This window comes from Leopardus geoffroyi, chromosome X (genome assembly GCF_018350155.1).
Source record: "Leopardus geoffroyi isolate Oge1 chromosome X, O.geoffroyi_Oge1_pat1.0, whole genome shotgun sequence".
NCBI lineage: Eukaryota > Metazoa > Chordata > Mammalia > Carnivora > Felidae > Leopardus > Leopardus geoffroyi.
The window spans coordinates 6,892,339-6,913,862 of NC_059343.1; the positions used below are offsets into that span (position 1 = coordinate 6,892,339).

General features: G+C 50.7%; 2 protein-coding genes across 5 annotated transcripts in view; one reads left to right on the forward strand and one right to left on the reverse strand.

Moving 5' to 3' along the window:
* Window positions 1–460: 460 nt before the first annotated feature.
* On the reverse strand, window positions 461–20,994 carry LOC123595128 (translation initiation factor IF-2-like). The gene is made up of 5 exons (XM_045472437.1): window positions 20,218–20,994; window positions 19,444–19,496; window positions 15,401–15,408; window positions 12,469–12,587; window positions 461–1,577 (listed from the first exon to the last, which is right to left on the reverse strand). Exons 1-4 carry the CDS (start codon window positions 20,992–20,994, stop codon window positions 12,490–12,492), a joined length of 936 nt encoding a protein of 311 aa, XP_045328393.1. The 3' UTR covers window positions 461–1,577; window positions 12,469–12,489.
* The window catches only part of SHROOM2 (shroom family member 2), a 158,793-nt gene continuing 158,129 nt past the window's right edge, over window positions 20,861–21,524 (forward strand). For all 4 annotated transcript variants that reach the window (XM_045472422.1, XM_045472423.1, XM_045472424.1 and 1 more), the window contains exon 1: window positions 20,861–21,157. In XM_045472422.1, coding sequence (XP_045328378.1) covers window positions 20,993–21,157 — 165 coding nt within the window. In that variant the 5' untranslated portion in view covers window positions 20,861–20,992. The remainder of the gene's footprint in view (window positions 21,158–21,524) is intronic.

The window sequence follows — 21,524 nt, forward strand, 5'->3', positions numbered from 1 at the left end:
GTCTCACCTGAAGGCTTGAGTGGGGCAATATTTGCTTCCAAGCATTTGCTTACATGTTTAATGACAAGTTTTCCTTCTTCATGGGCTGTTGGCCAGAGGTCACCTTCAGTTCCTTGGCACATGGCTGTCTCCACAAGGCAGGCTTCCAATAGGGCTCCTTGGCTCGTCAAAGCCACCAAGAATGACTCACCAAGTGGAAGTCACAAGCTTTTGTAACAGAATCACAGAACCGACATCCCATCACCTTTGCTGGATTCTGTTGGTTAGAAGTTAGTCACGGGTCCTGTTCACACCCAATGGAAGGAACACACAGAGTATGAACACCAGCTGGTTGGGTGTACTGGGGAGGCCATCTTTTTCTTTAAATGTTTATTTTTGAGAGAGAGAGAAGGAGGGACGGGCAGAGAGAAATGGGGACAGACAACCTGTAGCAGGGTCTGTGCTGACAGCAGAGAGCCCGACACAGAGCTCAAACTCACAAACCATGAGATCATGACCTGAGCTGAAGTCGGACGCGTAACCGACTGAGCCACCAGGCGCCCTGGCGAGGCCATGTTCATGTCTGTCCACCACAGCTACCTCTCAGGGTTGTCTGACGGTGCAAGAACGCGGGAGCATCCAACTCTTGTCAGTCACCCAGGAAGGGCTGCCCCTCGGGAGGGCACTTCAAATCCCGGGGTCCCTAAGAGCATTGGCAGAGTGAGTTCCTGCCACCTGAGGGCATCCTCCTGCAGGGAGGTGCAAGCTCCAGGAATATGTTAAGGGAATAGAAGGATAACCACCCTCTCCATCCCAAATTAAACTTGCTTGGTTTGACCCTGTGGGACGGACAGAAATGCTCAGGGTTGGCTCAAGGCTTTAAGAGAGTAAAAAGAGCTGCCATGGCTTATCTCTTGATGCTGACCCCCTTTCTCTGCCCCGCTGGGGAATTCAGTAGCTCTGCAAAATTCCACACAACGAATGGGTTTTGAACCTAGGCTCAGAGCTCAAAGAGCCTGATTTGTGGTGGTTGTTGGGTTGGGTATTGACCTCGCCTGACAAAACAGGAGTCTTGGCTTCTGAAAGAAACTTGCCTTTCCCTTGAGAAAACCACAGAAATTCAGACTGAGAAATTGGGTGTGAGAGTACAACTTCAGTTCTGCAACAGGCAGATAATGAGTCTGTGAGGAAAGCAGTGTCAGCCTGAGAAGAGGTGAGACCAGACGGTGCCGTGGAAGGGAGAGGGGTGGGATTTGTGTTCTGAGAAGAGGAAGAAAGTAAAATAACATTAATATTATTGTCTGACCGCCTTCCATGAGCGGGCAGCGGTTAAGTACTCAACGTCTTGCTTAACTCTCATTGAACCCTCGTGGCTCACCTTTTTATCTCTAGTTTCTATGTATGAGGCAGCAGAAGAGCTGGGGCAACTTGTGAAGGTCATGGAGGTGGTGGAGGGGAGGATCAAACCCAGGCAGATTACACCATAAACACTTCCTCCAGAGGGGACCCGGAGATTCATTTCCTGTCACCATGGATGTCGACGAACGGGTCGGATAGCAATGCACGGTGCATAGAAATGCACCTTCTCAATACACCACCTTGAAACAACAAGGAGCCTGCTTTTGAGAAGTTGGAGGGGGGTCGCAGGTGGCCAAATTTGAAGTCACATGACCATAACTGCACTTTCAAGGAAGTAATATGGGGGGATGGGGAGGTGGGGGGTTAGGACGCTCCTGTATATATACGTTACAGATTTCAAACTTCGTTCAGATTTTATGTTTCTTTTATAGCACATTACACTAATATAGTGAGATGAGAGGACTATGATTTCTGGGAGGATTAAACACTCTGCACTTTTCACCCACGTGACTGTCAAACCTCATATATCTAACAAAGGGGACAAAGTAGGCTCAGACTTTCGCTAATTTTGAAATGACTGCTTTGCTGGTACTCAAGTGGCCCTGAGCAGGGAATAGGAAACCCACATTAACCCCAGTGGTTTGGCTTGCGGTTAGAAACACAGCGTGTTGGGAGATAATACAACCTTAGGTCAACATGGTTGTACACACTGCAGAAACATTTGTCTGACACACGGGCTAGAGCATACATCTCAATATCAGGATTGAAAGGCATCACTATAGAAAAGGTGGGGGTGCCTGGGTGGCTCGGTCAGTTGAGCATCCAACTTCAGCTCAGGTCATGATCTCACGGTTTGTGGGTTCGAGCCCCATGTCAGGCTCTGAGCTGTTAGCACAGAGCCTGGAGCCTGCTTTGGATTCTGTGCCTCCCTCTCTCTTCCCCTCCCCCACTCACAATGTGTCTCTGTCTCTCAAAAATGAATAAACGTTAAGAAAAAAAAATTAAAGGGGCGCCTGGGTGGCGCAGTCGGTTAAGCATCCGACTTCAGCCAGGTCACGATCTCGCGGTCCGTGAGTTCGAGCCCCGCGTCGGGCTCTGGGCTGATGGCTCAGAGCCTGGAGCCTGTTTCCGATTCTGTGTCTCCCTCTCTCTCTGACCCTCCCCCATTCATGTTCTGTCTCTCTCTGTCCCAAAAATAAATAAACGTTGAAAAAAAAATTAAAAAAAAAAAATTAAAAAAAGAAAATGTGGGTAATCGTTCCTCTGAGGGAGTCTGATAATATAAATGCAATGGCTCTTCGCCTCTCCCACTCCCGCCAAGTTTTCCAGGTCTCGGTGCACTGCCCTTGGTTGAACCTTCAGAGTAAGCCATGTGTATAACCTGAGTTTCTTAAACTTGTGACATTTCTTTAGTCTGTCACAGGTGTCACAAAATGTACGCTTAAGGGGCCAAACAGTATGTATTTTTGCCTTTGCAAGCTACTCGTTTCTCTCAATTACTGTTTCTCTCAATGTGCTTAAGTTGACTTAATCAATGGTGTGATTCAGGCATCTTAATTTGGTCTTAAGGATAGCCTGTCCAGTTACAAACTTGGTGGCGACCATGGAACCAATGTGATTTCCCACAGAACACCTTTGCACTGTAAAACCTAAGTTGTTAAACGAGCTAATCAGAAAGGGAAACTTTCCCTATAACTTTACAGTGAGAAACCTGATGGCCACCTCCTTATCCACGTACTAAGGTGACAGTCACAAGTGACAAGCCATGGAGATGTCAAGTATTCCCTGATGTGGTGTGCCGAGATGGCCACAACATCAATGTGTGTGTTTTCCCTCAAATCCATAACCTAGTCTTTAGAAAACGTCAGACAAGCCTAAATTGGGGGACATTCTACAAAACACCTGACCAGTCCTCCTCATGGGGTGCCTGGGTGGCTCAGTCAGTTAAGCATCTGACTCTTGGTTTCAGCGCAGGTCATGATCTTACAGTTCATGGGTTCGAGCCCTATGTCAGGCTCTCCACTGATAGTGCAGAGCCTGCTTGAGATTCTCTCTCCCTCTCTCTGTCCTTCCCCTGCTCTCCCTGGCACTTATGCTGTCTCTCAAATAAACTTCAAAAAAGAAAATTCTCCAGGTCATCAAAACAAAGGATGGGAGACCAAAGAGACGACGACACGCAGTGTTGGGTCCCGGGGACAGAAAGACACTAGGGTACAGACTGGGGAAATCCAACTAGAAGTTCATGACGAGGATGTACTAGGTGAGGGTATACAAGTCCTTCCTATGTTATCTTTGCAAGTCCTCTGTAAATCCAAAATGGTTCCAACAGATGAATTTATTATTTTTAAAAAACTTTTAATGTTTATTTATTTTTGAGAATGAGTGCAAGCATGAGCTGGGGAAGGGCAGAGAGAGAAACACACACAGAATCCAAAGCAGGCTCCAGGCTGTGAGCTGTCAGCACAGACCCCGATGCAGGGCTTGAACCCACGAACTGCAAGATCACGACCTGAGCCAAAGTCAGACGGTTCACCGACTGAGCCACCAGGCACCCCTCCAACAGAAGAATTAATTTTTAAAGAAGTTAATCTCACACAATATTTCCTGTGGCCCTTCCACACGTATAATTATGCAAAAGTAAGGAATGATCGCAACCAATTGATTTTTTAGAGACTTCCTATCCCTGCCTGGAAGAAATCGGTCCATTGTAGTAAAAATTCTACCACCCTTCAGACGGCCGTCCTCGGTTACTTCCTGTTATTTCTACGACTGGCCAAATACTTCTACATTCCTTGAAGTTCAGAAGAAAAGAGTCAATTGAAACAAGTATTTTGGCCAGTGGCCAGCAAAGGAATTTCCCGCATCCGAATCAACAATTCCTCCAGCTTTCCAGGGCCCCTCCTTCCCACACGGCACCCGAATTATTTCGGCTCTAAGGAAGTACAGATGGCTCCTTTTTCTGTGTGTGTGTGTGTGTGGTTGTGGTTGTGTTGGGGGCTGAGTGGGAGGGAATGGAATAACATTTATTGAGCTCCAGTAGTATGCGGACTCTCCTGGCAATGTCATTTGATTCTGTGGTTCTCCAGATGTGCTCTCCGAAGGGCAGCCTGAGTGTGGTTTAGGAGCTGGTCACAAATGCAAGTTCCCCGTGCCTTCCTGGAGAGCCTCACAGAAGCATCTCTGGGTTTTCTTCTCTCAAAATGTGGAGTACGAAGTAAAAAGGTATTCCACAGTCACACGAATGCTATCATAGGGAAGGAACAGAAGATTCATGCTACATTTGGGAAGGGTAGTATGTTCAAGGATGTCTCACTGAAATCTCATGTACAGAATTGTTTTTTGCAGCTTGGAAATCGCTTGTGTTGGCTCTCACTAGAACCACCTAGACGGTATTGGGGACTCAGGTATCATGTTTTTACACTGTGAGTTAGTTGGCAAATTACAAGCAGGATGGGTCGCAGAACGTGTTTGAGATTGGAAAAAAAAAAGTCTTCCCCAGATACAACGTTGTAAATCAAGGTAAGGTGGCCAGGCTGGTGTCAAAACTCCTATCCTTGGAGCACCTGGGTGGCTCAGTCGGTTAAGCATCTGAGTTTGGGTCAGGTCATGATCTCATAGTTCGTGGGTTTAAGCCCCGTGTCAGGATCTGTGCTGACAGCTCAGAGACTGGAGCCTGCTTTGGATTCTGTGTCTCCCCCTCTCTCTCCTCCTCTGCTGCATGTGCCTCTGTCTCTCTCTGAAAATAAATTTTAAAAAATTAAAAAAAAACAAAAACAAAAAAACCCTCCCATCCTCTTGGGTACCCCAAGCCCTGCACTGACTAAGTTCTGATCTGTGACCACAAGGTCTATGCCTTTGACCTCAGCTGAGGATCACTTGGAGAACGCAGACATGGCCTAGGCATGTGGCTGCCTTTTTACCCCTCTTTTCCTCCTCTGATCAAGCCCCCCTAATTTTGAATAGGTAACCGGAGTTACCCTATTGGTCTCTGCCCTCCCAGAAATCCCTGGCTTTTACTTAAAGCATAATGCCCCACGTCATACAGGGACCCCAGGGAGAAAGAAGAATTCTACACTTGGCCGCCTACACATTTGCATGACCAGATCTAGACCTTGATTACATCTCAAAAACTACAAGGATAAAAGATAATTTACACCCCCCACTACTCATTCCCCAGGTAAAACTGTTTTGTCTCTTGCCAGGAAGTCACTAGCATTCAGAATCCTTGCTTGGCTCTGTTAGCCTCAGTAGTAGTCCTGGGTCAGGCCTGAGTTTGTGGTTTTAAGCTGGTAAATTTCGTGATAATTGGCTATGTAGTGGCATTCTCAGGCATACTTGGAGAGCTCACTCACTCACTGCTGAGCCCTCCTCCCCTCTGATGCCTTCTGCTCGTGTCCACAAAAGTTGCTGATCAGCAGTGGCCTACACTTCCAGACGTCTTTCTGAGGGAGCTGTCATTTGGCTTGAGGGTGTGACAAGCTTTCCCCAATCACCACCCGCGAGGCAGGCAGATAACCAGCGGATTCTGCCTCTCCTGTGAGCGCTTGGAACTATCAGCACAAACAGTGGGGCGTTAGCCATGATGCTTCCAAACCAGGAGAAAAGTCCCATTTTGTGTCTTAGAATGTAGCAGGATTCTCGCACAGAGTCACGACAATGAGGCTTTCCTTTGCAGAGAGCAACTTTATTCCCGCCGGCACTGCTCAGTTGGGTTTGTTCCCGAAGAACTGAGCCCCGAATGCCACGTGGCATAGTTTTTTGTACACTTTCCACTTTTTTGTCTCCCATATATGTTAATACGCAAACATGTGGTCTGATGAGTGGTCTCCTGTTATAGGGTGGTGAGGGATGTCACACATGCATATGGCCAGGTTGCCTTCCATTATCTTGGCAGTTTTTTCTTCCACATTCCTTAGGGAAGGGACCCTACCACATTCCCCACTTTGATGCTCAGACCCCTCTATTTTGGGTCAAAGAACATAATTTCGGTTTAGAGATTTCTATTTCCATAACGTCCTTATATGGGTGGCCGTCTTTCTTTCACCCATGGCCTCAATGAGTCTGGAGACAGACTGTGCAACCAGGGGAGGTAAGCAAGATAAGATTAAGCACCCTCCCCAAATTAGGGTAATTCCCATGAGAGTTTGGAATCCCCCGAGAGTTGAAAACCATCCAATACCTCCCCGGGGTTCCAACCATCCCAGGTCTGGACTGGGACAGGAGCAATCCTTTTCATTTGATTTGTGATCTCCTCTATGACTTTTCTCTCATCATCTATCTGTGGGCAGCAGTTGCTCAGGTTAAACTTTTCGCAAACTTCTCCCTCAGAAGCAAGCAGGTGATCCAAGGTGAAGCAATTTTGATAGCACTGCACATTTTGGTTTGCTGCTTGGCTAGTGAGCTAAGAGCCCTGGCAGTTTCATTGGTTATACATTCTACAACTGCTTGCAGTCTGATTATGCGGTTTAGCATGTACGTCGGAGTGCGGCAGCCCCAGGACCCGTCCTCTGCCCAGGTGGCAGGGCCATAATATTGGATCAGATGCGCGGGAGGCCATTCATCATCTTTCCACTTGCCAATCTGCAGGGCACGCCCCTTCCTTTGAGTCTCCCTATCTCTGTACATTTGAACTCCCAGATGTTCCCCGCTGGCAAGTGGGAGCAGGAAGAAAGATGGGACGAATAGTCCCCAGCACATGACCCTGACCAGCCTGAAGGAGGTACTGTATAGGCTGTTTTTCCACAAAACGTCTGCTGCATCTGCTGCCTCAGGGTTAGACTGCCTATCTCACTGAAATCCCCCTTACGCCCTTGACAGTTGGGGGAGGGCGCCCGTAAAGGATTTCATAAGGGGAAAGCCCGTTTGCTTACTGGGGCTCCCCCTGATTTTTAACAAGAGTTCTGGCAACACCCGGTCCCGGTGCATGTGGGTTTCCTGGCACAGTTTACTTAATTGCAGCTTCAGGGTTCGGTTCGTTCGTTCCACCTTCCCGGAGCTCTGGGGTCAGTATGCCGCGTGTGACTTCCACGTGATCTTTAGCCCTTCTGCCACCAGCTGCACCTCCTCAGCCATGGGTGCTGGCCCCTTATCTGACCCCATAGTGAGAGGGACCCCAAACCGTGGCATAATTTCCTTTAGAAGAAGTCGGGCTACTTCCCACTTCATGTGCCTTTTCTGTGTGAGTAGGGAAGGCTTCCACCCCAGCCTGAGAAAGTGCATGCAAAGACCAACAGATATTTACGGCCCCGAGCCCGGGGGAGCTCCGTGAAATCCACCATCACATTTTCAACTGGGGCTCTTCCGACACTCTGCACCTCGGGAGTGGCCTTGGGTCCCTGATGTGGATTATTCCGGGCACACGTTTCACATTGCTCATATACCGCCCGGGCTATGCCGGAGAGTCGAGGGAGGTAGAAATATTGGCTCCACATTGTCTCAAGGGCCGTCCGGCCAATGTGAGTTTCCTGATGGAACCGCCTGACAAAGGCTGGAACCAGGGTCTCAGGAATTGCTATTTGCCCGTCTCAAATTTCCACCATCCACCTGGGAGGTAGCTTCCATTTTCAGTCTTAAACCACATACTTTCATGGCGTGAGTAATTAGGGTCCCATTCCGCCAACGGATTAAGCAACAGTGCAGCGGTTTAAAGCTGCTGATTCCACTGCTCCTTTGGAAGCTGCTAGCTTCGCCTCTTGGTCTGCCTTACAGTTTCCCCGTGCAGCCGTGGTGTCTCCCCATTAATGTCCCCGGCGATGCATGACTGCCACGCTTTTAGGGGCCCACATAACGTCTAAGAGTTCAAGGATTTTCTAACCATATTTTATGTCCTTCCATCCTGAGTTTACTAGACCCTTCTCTTTATCTAAGGCCCTATGGACATGGAGGGTGGTGAAGGCATATTTAGAGTCTGTGTATATATTAACACATATCCCTGCCGCCAGTGGGAGGGCACGGGTTAGCGCAATTAGCTCTGCCTTCTGCACCCAAGTCCCCTTCGGCAGGGGCTCTGCTTCAATGACAGAATTCAGGGTCACCACAGAATAACTTGCAAGACACTCTCCCCTCTTTACAAAACTGCTATCATCAGTGAAATATTGTGTCGGCGTCTTTGAGGGGCTGATCCCTCAAGTCTGGTGGGCTGGAGAACACCTTATCCATGACTGCAATGCAGTCAAGGTCTGGCTGGCCCGGCCCGACAGGCAGTAGGGTTGTGGGGTTCAGGGTTCGCACTACTTCTGGGTGAACATGTGGCTTCTCCCATAGCATTCCCTGATATATGACCATCCCGGCGTTGGTTAGCCAGTGTTGTCCCTTTTACTCCACTAACGTCAATACTGAATGTGGCACTCAGACTGTCAATTCCTGTCTCATAGTTAAGTTGTCAGCCTTCAGATACCAGGAGGGCCATGGCTTCCGGTGCCCGTAGGCCGGGGAGGGGGGCGGGGCCGGCCTTGGGCCAGTGAGTCAAGTTGCTTGGAGAGATATGCCACCGGGTGATGCCATGACCCCAACAACCGAGTTAGGACTCCCACTGCAATACCAGCCAATACAGACACACAGAAAGAAAGGCTTGGTCGTGTCTGGGAGCCCTAAACCAGCTGCATTAGTAAGGGCTCGCTTTATTTCCTCGAAGGCCTTCTGCTGTACTGATTCCCACATCAGAGGCTCCCTCTCTTCCCCCCTCACAGAGGGGTTTTGCCAGGACTGAAAAGTTAGGTATCCCGATCCTTCAGAAACGTGCAGCCTGAGAAACTCCCGGACCTGGCACCAGGATTTGGGGCCGGGATCGAGCAGATGGCCTGCTTCCTCTCTGGGCCGAGCTGGCACTGCCCCCGGGACAGGTGGAAGCCAAGATATTTCACCTTTTCCTGACAGACTTGGGCCTTTTGCCTCGAGACCTTGTAACTGGTTTTCCATAGGAGGGCAAGGAGCTGCTGAGTCCCTTCCATGCAGCCCTCCCGGGACCTCCCAGCCAGCACGTCATCCACGTACTGAAGCGGGACAGTCATGCTGATCTGCGGGGAAGGCTTCCAAGTGAGAGGCAAATGCAGTGCCGGAAACGGTTGGAGAGTTTTTGAAACCCTGAGGCAACCTGGTCGAAGTTAATTGGCCCGTGTCACCATTTTCAGGATCCTCCCACGGGAAGGCAAAGATCAGCTGGCTCTGGGGGGCCAGGTGGATGCAGAAAAAGGCATCCTTGAGGTCCAAACAGGGCAAGAAGGTGGCTTCAGCAGGAATGAGCCCCGGAAGTGTAGAGGGGCTTGGACCCCTGGGTGTATGGTGACAGTTACCTGGTTGACTGCCTGCAGGTGCTGAACCAGCCGGGAGTCATCTGTGCCTGGATTTTGGACAGGCAAGAGGGGCGTGTTCCAAGGTGACTGGCACGGCCAGAGGATCCCATACTTTAAAAGTCTCTCCAGGTGTTTTTGGATCCCGATCTGTGCCTCGCGAGGGATAAAGTATGGTCTCTGTTGGGTGAGCTCTGCCTCGACTTCAGTTCCACAACCACAGGTGGTATGTTTCAGGCCAGGCCTCGTGGGTTGCCTTCAGCCCACACTCCTGGGATCTTAGAGGGAAGCTCAGGCACCAGTTGTGGTTCCTCCTTGAGACTGCAGAGACGCCACTCTTCCCCTTGAGGAATCGTGAGAGTCACAATCTTTGCTTCCGGTTTCCGTAGGGTCAGAGCAGCCTGTCCCCGACAGTGGAAAGTTATCTGGGACTGCAGCCTTCCCAACAGGTCACGGCCCATTAGAGCCACAGGGCAGGAATTCATGGATGACTTCATGGCCAACTAAACTGCATCGTTGAGGCAGCAGGAAGGGACGGTGCGTCCGACTGCCTGTGGCCCCCACAATGGTGGCTTGTCTCTGTGAGAGGGGTCCACGGGTTGGGTCACTACTGAGTGTTCTGCTCCAGTAGCCACCATAAAGTTAATGGGTTGCGCCCCCCCCCCCAATTCATTCAGACCATGGACTCCTGGGGGCCTAACAAAATAGAGCCCGGTCTGTCCTGGTCCTCCTCGGTGGCTAGCCCCACAAAGTCGTCTTCGGGGGCCCCATGACGCCTTGGGGCCCGTTGGCACCAGCCCTGGACCACATGGCCTCTTTCTGCTTGGGGCTTTGCCGAGAATGGTCTGGTCTCTGGGGACACTCAGTTTTCCAGTGGCCTTCCTGACGGCAATAAGTACACTGATTCCACCCTAATTTTGGTCTGGCGGGAGGCCTTCCCCCGCCGGTCCCCTTTCTGGCTTTGACCCTTTCCCTGAGGGGCACCTTTCCGGGAGCATTCTGACCGCTCCACCGAGGCGGCAGCTAACGAGCCTGCCTATTTCGCATCTTTCTGCGTTCTTTCTCTGTGCTGCCCGGTGACAGTTCACCAACACCTGGGTTGCTACTTCTAGCAACTGACTGGCATTCACGCCAGTGAAACCTCCCATTTTTTGCAGCTCGCGCCAAATGTCCCCCTGGTCCCGACCTATGAAAGCCGCATGAACCATCCGCTGGTGAGTGGGCACTTCTGGATCAGGCGAGTATAGAGACGAAACGCCACACGCAGTCTCTCATAAACTGTCTCAGGCTTTCCTCGGGCCCCCTGGAGCACTTCTGATGTTTTACTCACATTTATGGCCTTTCCCCCCGCTTTCCAAGGGCTTCTGGATACCATTCAGTCCTTGCAAACCCTCCATCTATACTTGAGTCATTTGGGTCCCATTTGGGGTCCTCCTCAGGGAAGTGAGCCCGAGCACAGGCCTGGGGATCTAGTGTCCCAGCTGGGGCATTCTCCTCTAACCATTTTAGGGCTGCCTGGGTAATCCAGCGACACTCCTCCGTATCGAAGAGGGTCAGAAGTTGGTGGCAGTCACCCAGGTAGGTTTGTGGGTTTGAATTATGGACCGCATTAGCTCAATCATAGCCTGGGGTTTCTCCGTATAGGAGGGTATGGTGCTTCCAATTTAGGAGGTCCGCAGTGGTAAAGGGTTGGTACACAAAAACACGCTGGCCTCCTTGGATCTGGCCTTCCTGGTTTCCCTCAGTGGCATCAGTAGGGCTCCCTGCTGTGGCTACAGGGAGAGACCACCTCCGCTGGTCTGATTCTCTAGTCCCCTTCCAGGAGGCATATGTGGTTTTAAGATTGGTGGTCTGGGTGAGTCAGTCACATTCGGGGAGGCCAGTGGAGCTAGGGGTGGTGAGGTCTCGAGACTAAGGGCAGACTCTGATGGGGTTTCGGCAGCTAGAGTGGCTGAAGGCACAGGTGGCAGTGAGATGTCCAGTGGGACATATGGTGGTGGGGTTTCTTCAGGTTCTCCCGACAGTATGGGCTTTTTAATTTCTGGCCGGTATTTGGAGGAAGCTGTGACGTGAGCCATCCTAACTTTAAAGCTCTTTTCAATACAGAGTTTCAGCCAAGGTGGCCGGGACAGGACCAGGTCTTGCCAACAGTCAATGTAAGGAAATTGGTCTGGGTGGCCTGGGTCCCCCGCAATGACCCTTAACACTCAGCCAACTAGTTCCTTATCAAGTGAGCCCTCAGAGAGCCAGCCTGCCCCAAATGACAGCCAATAAATTTCACAGAATGTCCAGAGCTTTCCAGGAGTTAATTTCACACCATAATTTCCTGAATATCCCTCTTTGAAATTCCTCAACATACACTCTAGGGGAGTTGGTTTACCCTGCTTTCCACCCATTTCCTCCCCCTAACAGATGACTTTCATGCATACAAGGGGGAAAAAAAGAGGAAGGTAGGGGACCAGTTTGGAGAGGACACACACTCGCTTTGTCCATTTCCGGCCATTCTCCTCTCAGAGATATTTCGGGAGCCTCTTAGCATTGGCGGGTTCAGTTTCAATCCGTGATACGGATCACACTCCCGAGGAAGTCTGATGCCGCCTTAAGCCATATGAGGTCACCAAGGAACCGCGGATCAAGACTCAACACTGACCCTTGGTCAGGTCAGAACCTTTCTGTTGTCCGTCTCATTCACACATCGACTCCAACCCACCACCCTACATTCAGCGCGTTAGAGTTGTGGCTTCGTTCCTCGTCGCCGTGGAACTAGGGCAACTCTGGGAGGTGACCAGGCTCCCCTTCTGCCTCTTAGGGGCAGGTCTGCCAAAATGAACCCGGTTCTTACCAGTCTGATGGGCGGCTCTCCTTAAGCTGGTTCCTGGGCCTCACGGGTTCCGTTGGCACACACAGGTTCTGTAGCCGCACATGGGGTCCTCGCCCCGGCACACCGGGAGGGCTCATCTCCTAAAGATCAAGCAGTCCTTTAGCGCCAGGCAAGGCCACGTCTCCTGGCGCACAGAGGTTTGTACCCTGGTGGCAAAGGAGGTGGATATGCACCGTCTCTGAATCCTGGACACGAGCCCCCATGTAATGTAGCAGGATTCTCGCATAGAGTTGTGACACTGAGGCTTTTCTTTCCAGAAAGCAACTTTATTCCTGCCAGCACCGCTCAGTTGGGTTCGTACCTGAAGAACTGAGCACCAAATGCCATGTGGCATAGTTTTTTATACATTTTCTACCTCTTTGCCTCCCATATATGGTAACACACAAACACGTGGTCTGATTAGGTGGTCTCCTGTTAGGGGGTCGTGAGGGATTTCATGTCCACCTACAGCCAGGTTGCCTTCCTTTTATTTTGAAGGTTTTATTTCTTCCACATTGCTTAGGGAAGGGACCCTACCTCAAGAACACCCCAGTGATTTCCACTCGGATATCTGTAGTTAAGACGACTATTGCTCTCCAAAGATAACGGGTTCGAATCCCTAAAACATTTGTTACCTTATTTGGAAAAAAGGTCTTTGCACACCAGATTAGATTAAGGATTCTGAGATGCAGACAGCAGCCTCCATTCTCCAGGTGGGCCCTAAAGGCAATCATGGTAACCTTCTGAGAGAGCGACAGAGGGAGACAGAGGGAGACAGGACGTAGGCAGAGGAGGAGGCTGGGTGACCACAAAGGCAAAAGTAAGTTGGCCTGATCCAGTCATTCACCCAGAATGCCAGCAGCCACCAGACACTTGAAGGGACCAGGGAACAGATTCTCTCCTAGAGCCTCCAGAGGGGGTGTGGCCCTGCTGACACCTAGATTTCAGATTTCTGGCTTCCAGGAAGGAAAAAAACATGGTCTTAAGCAGTGTATGGTAACTTATTACAATAGCCTTAGAAAACATACATTGCATCCCAAAGGCATTTCAAATTTCAACCTGCCCAAAGGAAACTCCTTACGGCCTACCCTCACCTGTTCTCCAGCCACCAGACTCGGTTATTTCAGCCAGAAGCCCAGAGCTGTTTATACTTCCTCACTCACCCTACCCTGTACACACACCCTTGGGATGGGGAGTGGAGTCTCGGGACACATTCAAAAGGAGCAAGACTGGGAAGCTTCTGTACTCGTCCACAGCGTTTCAGCATTCAGTCCTAACGCGTTTAGCTTCCCTGTAAAGAACATTCCTCTGCTCACAGGAGCAAAGGAATACAACTCTTTATCTAGGAGTTGTATTAATTCCTTTTGTTTTTCTTCTCTACTTTGGTTTCTCTCCTGCTAGAACTTCTGCAATTAAGAGTCATTTTGTGCATAATGGTGCACTAATTTCTTTTTTCTATCGTATTTTCTTCATTGGCCAGAGTTAATGCTTCCTATTTTCTGCATCCTTTCCATTCCTTAGCGACCTCTCCCCAGTACTGGGCAAGTTAAAAGTGCTCAAAAAGTTCTTGTTGGCTACTTTATAAAAAAAATAAAAAGTGAAAAACAGCCAATGTCTTTCTACAACTGCATTTAAAAAAGAATTTTTTTAAGGGGCGCCTGGGTGGCTCAGTCGGTTAAGCGTCTGACTTCAGCTCAGGTCATGCTCTCATGGTTTGTGAGTTCAAGCCCTGCATTGGGCTCTGTGCTGACAGCTCAGAACCTGGAGCCTGCTTCAGATTCCATCTCTCTCTTTCTCTCTGCCCCTCAAAAATGAATACACTTAAAAAAAAATTAAAAAAAAATTTTTTTTAAGTTTAATTTTCAGAAAGAGAGACAGAGTGGGAGCAGGGGAGGGGCAGAGAGAGACGGAGACACAGAATCTGACGCAGGCTCCAGGCTCTGAGCTGTCAGCACAGAGCCTGATGTGGGACTCCAACCCATGAGCAGGGACATCATGACCTGAGCCAAAGATGGACATTCACCAGATGGGAGCCACCCAGGCGCCCCTAAAACTGCATTTTAAAAATGAACACTTTTAGGGGCACCTGGGTGGCTCAGCTGGGTCAGTGACCCACTCTTGATTTCAGCTCAGGACACGATTGGGGAGTTCGGGCCAGGCATGGAGCTCCACACTGTGACAGTGCAGAGCCTGCTTGGGATTCTTTCTCTCCGTCTCTCTTTGCCCTTCCCCTGTGCTTACTCTTAAATAAACTTAAAAAAAAAAAAAAACACTTTAAAAATAGTAGCTCTTTTTGAATGCTCCCAATTTGAAAAGCATTGTTTTATATATATAATAAAAATCTTGGTTTGCAAGCATAATTCGTTTCAGAAACATGTTTGTAGTCTAAAGCACTTGTATATCAAAGCGAGTTTTCCCATAAGCAATAATGGAAACTCAGATGATTCATTCTACAGCCCAAAAATATTCATACAAAAATGATTACGATATTGTAATATAATACAAAATAATCAAGAAAATACAAAATAGAAAGAAAAACAAATTACTTTTGAAAACCTTCATGGCCATGTGAAGGAGACAAGAGAGAGGAGGGTTACTGGAAGACTTTCCCCATTAGTAACGGACATTGGCTACAGTACAATACTAATAAACTCTTGTCATGTACTGTATTTAATGTAACTGGCAATAAGGCAGCAGAGGAAAGGGTCTCTATCTGCAGACAGCCTGACCTACAATGAACTAAAGGATTCCTAAGCTCATTTTTGTATGGAAAAGCAAAGGACTTAGGTGCTTGAAGTGACAAAAAAAATACACCAATGCCAGTTTTGGGCACCTTCCAACGTTCTGAAAAATCACTGATTTCTGCCAAACACCGTGGCCTGAGACTGAGCATCTGAGCATGGGAGACAATCACCTTCAATCCTACAGAGAGAAAGAGAGAGAGAGAGAGAGAACACCATTGATTCAGTTGTGATTGTGTGATATTTGGAGTCATGTACTACTTGTAAGACATTGCTTGTTTATCAAGTTAAAACTTATTAGAAACAGTTGCTCATCTTGTGGAACACTTGTAGAACAAGTTATTTACAATGCAAGGTTTTACTGTACATATTTCTTTTTTTTTTTTAATTTTTTTTTTTCAACATTTATTTATTTTTGGGATAGAGAGAGACAGAGCATGAACGGGGGAGGGGCAGAGAGAGAGGGAGACACAGAATCGGAAACAGGCTCCAGGCTCCGAGCCATCAGCCCAGAGCCCGATGCGGGGCTCGAACTCACGGACCGCGAGATCGTGACCTGGCTGAAGTCGGACGCTTAACCGACTGCGCCACCCAGGCGCCCCTGTACATATTTCTTAAAGATTAGCTATTAATTAAATCTCTAACATTTGGTTTAATTTGCCTTTTATTCATTAATTCATTCACTGATAAAAGTGTGTGTGTGTGTGTGTGTGTGTGTGTGTATTTAACCACCAGCCAGAAATGTGACCATTTACACATAACATTTGAAAGGACATATCTCGGGGCGCCTGGGTGGCTCAGTTGGTTAAGCATCCGACTTCGGCTCAGGTCATGATCTCACCGTCCATGAGTTCGAGCCCCGCGTCGGGCTCTGTGCTGACTGCTCAGAGCCCGGAGCCTGTTTCAGATTCTGTGTCTCACTCTCTCTCTGACCCTCCCCCGTTCATGCTCTGTCTCTCTCTATCTCAAAAATAAACGTTAAAAAAAAATTTGAAAGGACATATCTCAAGGGTGCCTGGGTGGCTCAGTGGATTTAAGTGTCTGACTTGGGCTCAGGTCATGATCTCACAGTTCATGGGTTTGAGCCCCGCGTCGGGCTCTGTGCTGGTAGCTTGGAGCCTGGAGCCTACTTCAGATTCTGTGTCTCCCTCTCTCTCTGCCCCTCCCCCAGTAGCACTCGGTCTCTGTCTCTCAAAACTGAACAAATAAACAAAATTAAAGAACACGTCTCCAAGGTAACAGGATTAGAACTCAAGCAAACATAAATTAGTACCCAGTTTTATTAGGCAAAGTTTGCACATAGGATGCTTCAGCCTTTTTCTTGTTTGGAGATCAAGGGAACCTCAAAAGGTGGCTCAGTGTCTAAAGGTCTTACAGAGAAAAGCCAGCTCCCTAGCTCAGTGCAAACTGCCGTCCAATACCCAACCCAGCACTGGTCCCTGTGCATAGAAGAGCCTGAGTGTGTGAGTTCCCCTTGGGACGGGGCTCAGCAACCTCAAGCAGAGTTATTAAGCCCCTCTGGGGCTCAGTTTCTTCCTCTGTAAATTGGGGTGATGCATGCTCCAAGAAACTTTGGACTTGAGTCCATCTATGTAATGTGCTTGGTACAAAGCAGGTTCCCTGTGGATCGTGGCTACTATGTCTTAGTTGCTGTGGCTGCTTGCTTCCTCAACCAAAGGTGCTGGGTGCTAGAAGCCAACTCCCAATGTGGATTACATGAATGGGATAATGATGCCATGCACAGGTAGAGACCCCCCCACAGAAGAGGAAATCTCTCCTCTAGAGATCTGTAGATGCTCCAACTAACAAGACCCAGGGTAAAATCCTTCTGAGGTGAGAGGGGGAGAAGTGGGGGTGCAGTTATGCAGATGCAGCATTCAGCTTTTGTCTCTGGGCCAAGATCTACAAACTAAGTTAAATTCCAACGTTTGTAATAATAGCTGGTAGAAATCGAGAAGATGACAAATGGTGGTGAGGGGCAAAGTCACTGCGTCACTCTTTTCCTGTGGCTGCTCTCTTACCTGGACTGACTCTCCACCATCTGAATTCATAGGGACCCTAACTCAGGTACACAGTGGGTTAAGTAGAAAATGGCTAATACTGCCCTCTAAAAATTGCCACAGGTGTTCTGCAAAGCTTGACGGTACTAACCTACTACTTTGATTTTTTTTTTTTCAACGTTTATTTATTTTTGGGACAGAGAGAGACAGAGCATGAACGGGGGAGGGGCAGAGAGAGAGGGAGACACAGAATCGGAAACAGGCTCCAGGCTCTGAGCCATCAGCCCAGAGCCCGACGCGGGGCTCGAACTCACGGACCGCGAGATCGTGACCTGGCTGAAGTCGGACGCTGAACCGACTGCGCCACCCAGGCGCCCCCTAACCTACTACTTTGAAAGGTAAAGTTTTGGTACTCTATCCTCCACTACATTTTATAGTTACAAATCCTTGTTTTTTTTTAGAACAAAAAAACCCTAAAATAATTTGAACTCTATTTCATAAAAAGGATTAGCTATTGATGAAATCTCTGAAAGTTGGCTCAACTGGTCTTCTATTCATTGATTGATTCATTCACTGTCAATAAAGTAAAAGTAATCTCCACACCCAACACAGGGCTGGAACTCACAACCCCGAGATTTAAGAGTCACATGCTGTATGGACTGAGCCGGCCAGACACCAAAAGAACAACCTTAAGTTTCACCTGTCTCTTCTCTATTAAAGGAAGCCTCAGATTTGCAAAAGTGGCATATACCCAAGGCTATTGAATGCTTAGATGTTGATGGGTCACAGGGTCATGTCTACAGGTCCAGAAGAACATAGGCTCATAAAGACTATTTGTCCCTAGCTTTCTAACAGAAAAGCTAGATGCTAACAAATATATTCTGTCCTTAGAAAATCTGGCTGAGTTATGAGTTCTTAGAAAAGAAAACCATTACCATTGTAAGTCCACACTGGTTCAGTGTCATACTAAACTCTTCCAAAAAGGGTGCGAGGCTAATAAACTGGGGCAATGCCTTTCAGTCACAAGATATTGATGGTTTCCAAGATACATTATACTGTCTTATAACGATACAACGGACATGATACAGAAGTCTAGGTGTGATGGTAGATTTGCCCACCTATATAAACCCAAGACTGTCAATGAAAGGATTTATGAGGGTCTGGGAAGAGGGCATCTATCTCAAAGCAGACCACACAGACTTGATCCAGTCCCTTCTGCTGTATTTATTAATGTCTATAGATAGAGCAGTCTTAGAAATATTCAAATAACGCTAAGCTGGGAGGAATGCCTAATGTGAAGATTAAGAAAAAACTCAGTAAAATTAAATTTACTAAGGATAAACGTCGACCTCCACCTAAGTTTGAGAATGAACAGTATAACCCGTTCAAGCGGTGGATAGGTCATCTGACTACATGACCACCATAAAATGTTAAAGATGACTTTGGCTGTGACTTATGGGACAATGAAATCTTGGTCTCTGCTTAGTGAATCTAGTGGCCTGAATTTCAGCTCTAGTAAACTGAGATTTAAGTTAATGTATCACTGGGCAGGGCGGTGCGTTTTGAGACTAGGGAACTTCCAAAAACTCTACGTGCGTTTATATGGCCCTTTGTCTTTTGGTGTCCCGATCCATCCACTTTTTAAATCAAACGTGTTAGCTGAAGATAATTACAGATTCACATTTAGTTGTAAAAAAACAGTACAGGGACATCGTTTGCAACCTGCACCTCAGTGAGAACATTAACATTGATACCATCTGCCAAGCTTGGTTAGATTTCCTCAGCGTTGGTGGACTCCTGTGTCTATTTAGTTGTGTGCAATGTAATCATTCTGGGCAGGTTTGCATGACCACTGCAGTCAAGGTACACTTGAGACGGATTCTAACAGGCACACACTCCTTACATCTCCCTTCACAAAGAAAAACTCCCCATTCCTCTAACTGGAGACATTCTGGACGTTACTTATGGGGCAGTAATCAGTGCCCAGAGCCAGAAGTGCGGAGTGAAGTTTGCACTCTTACTTCAGTTGCCTGGATGATACCCCAAACCATCAGTCACAGAATGGAAATCCCTCACTTGACCACTGAAGAAACTGAGACCACAGGTAAGAGGTTCCTGGTCTCTGCTCCACAGTGACAGAGTCCCCTCACTCTTTCTGTCCAGTGGTCTCCGAGCTTGTCCTTGAGGTCTATTCCATCCCCACCTGCTCCAAGTACCTGGATAGAGCTGCTTTGAAGAGACAAGCGAGCACCAGCGTCCAGTGACGTAACTACAAATAAAATAAAAAGATTTTGGTTTTTTTTTTTTTTTTGCAAAGCATGCAAACATGTACTAATACAGGTATTTCTTCATACCGGACTTTTACGTACATTGAAAAGGGGTAGAGGTAGGAGGCACGCCCTTTCAGTAATTTCAGACCACCTCTCCTTTGTAGGCAATGCAGAAGTGGGACAGTAAGACCTCGTGGCACTGCCCTACGAGAGGACAGGGTCCGAATGCAAAGACTTCCCGGACCGTGCCTACAAGGGCTGGGAAGAGCCAAGAACATTCCTTATGTGGGCTGGGCGCTGCAGCAGGGACCTTGTGGGAGGGTAGGCAGCTCCACACGGGAAGAGTCCAGACGCCCTTCTCTTCTGCCCGGACTTTAAAAGGACCCTCCTAAGGCCAGCGTTTGGCACAGGCTGCGCGGCGGGGGGAGGCTCTCAGGGAGGACTCCCGGGACCCGCGGGCCCCAAGTCCGCGCCCGGGGACAAAGCACGTGCGTGCGGGAGCAGGCTGGTGGCTCGCGGACCGGCGCGGGGCCGCCCGGGTGAGGCCGCCCGCCGCGCTTCCGGCCTCACCTGGGCGGCCGCCGGCAGCCCGCGGTCGGCGCGAACAAAGGCGGGGGCGGCGGGCCGGCCGCGCGCTCCAAGATGGAGGGCGCCGGGGACTCGGGCCGCCGCCCGCCCGCCCGCCCGCCCCGCCCCGCGCGGGCGCTGCCGCCGCCTCACCTGCCGCCGCTCGGCCTCCCGGGCGGAGGGCTGGCGCGCCCGGAGCCTCCAAGGGCCGCCCTGCGCTCGCGCGGGAGGAAGGACCGGAGTTCGCCTCGCGGTCCCCGGCCGCCCCTCGGCCCCACGGAGCAGCGCGAGGTCCGGAGTGCGCGCTCCGCCCCCTCCCACCCTCCGGGCAACTTTGGAGGGGGGCGAGTCGGGGCGCGCTCCCGCAACGGCAGGCGGCACAGGTTCCGTGCGCGCGCCGGCCCTCGCCCCCCTTCCACCCTCTGGGTAACCTGGGGGAGCCCCGAGCGCGCACTCGCATCCCTGGCCGGCGACACCGGCACCGTGTGCGCGCCGGCCCTCGCCCCCTTGGGACCAGTCCAGGGCGCCCCCGCCCCGAGCGCCTCTGGCCCCTCCGTCCCTCAGCGGTCGCACGGGTCCCGGAGCGCGCACCCGCTCCGGTCCCTCCCACCCTCCGGGCAGCTCCCGGGAGCCCCGCGCGCGCCCCGCCCCCTGCCCGCGGAGCGGCCCGAGCCCTGGAGCGCGCCGGCCCCGCCCCCTGCCCGGCCCGCCCTCCTCCGTGCGCCGCGCCGCCAGCTCCCGGCTCCCTCCCTGGCCCCGGCCGGCACTTTCCTCCCAAGTTGCCGCGCAAGTTCGCCACTGGCCGGCGGCGGCAGGAGCGCACGGACCTTCCCTCGCCCTCGGCCGGCCGGGGCTCCCCCGACTGCATGGGCGCGGGCCGGACGGGCCCTGGGGGCTGAGCGGCCGCGCCGCCTCCGCGCCCCGCGCCATGGAGGGCGCCGAACCCCGCGCGCGGCCCGAGCGCCTGGCCGAGGCCGACGCGCGGGCGGCCGACGGCGGGCGCTTGGTGGAGGTGCAGCTGAGCGGCGGCGCCCCATGGGGCTTCACCCTGAAGGGCGGCCGCGAGCACGGCGAACCGCTGGTCATCACCAAGGTGAGGCGGCTGCGGGACCCTTACGGTGACAACCCAAAGGTGGCCTCGGGGCGGCGGACTCGCCGGGGGTGGGGGCGCCGGAGGGGCGGGCGGAGCGCGCCCCCAGCGCCGGGGCGCGGGTCCGCCTGGGTCACCTGCGGGGACCGGAGCACCGGGACACGCATAGGTGCGTGGTCCCGGCGCCACCCCGGCCGCTCGGCGGCGGCTCCCAGCCCTGCTCACTCTAAGCGCGGCGCAGAGTTTAAATGGCTCCTGTTCCGGGTCCCCTCCCCTCCCCCTTCAAGAAGGGACCTGGCTGGGTCCCCTGTCACTCCCGGCTTCTCCAGCGGCGGCCTGCACCTGTGGGGCTGCCCAGAGGTTGGAGAGG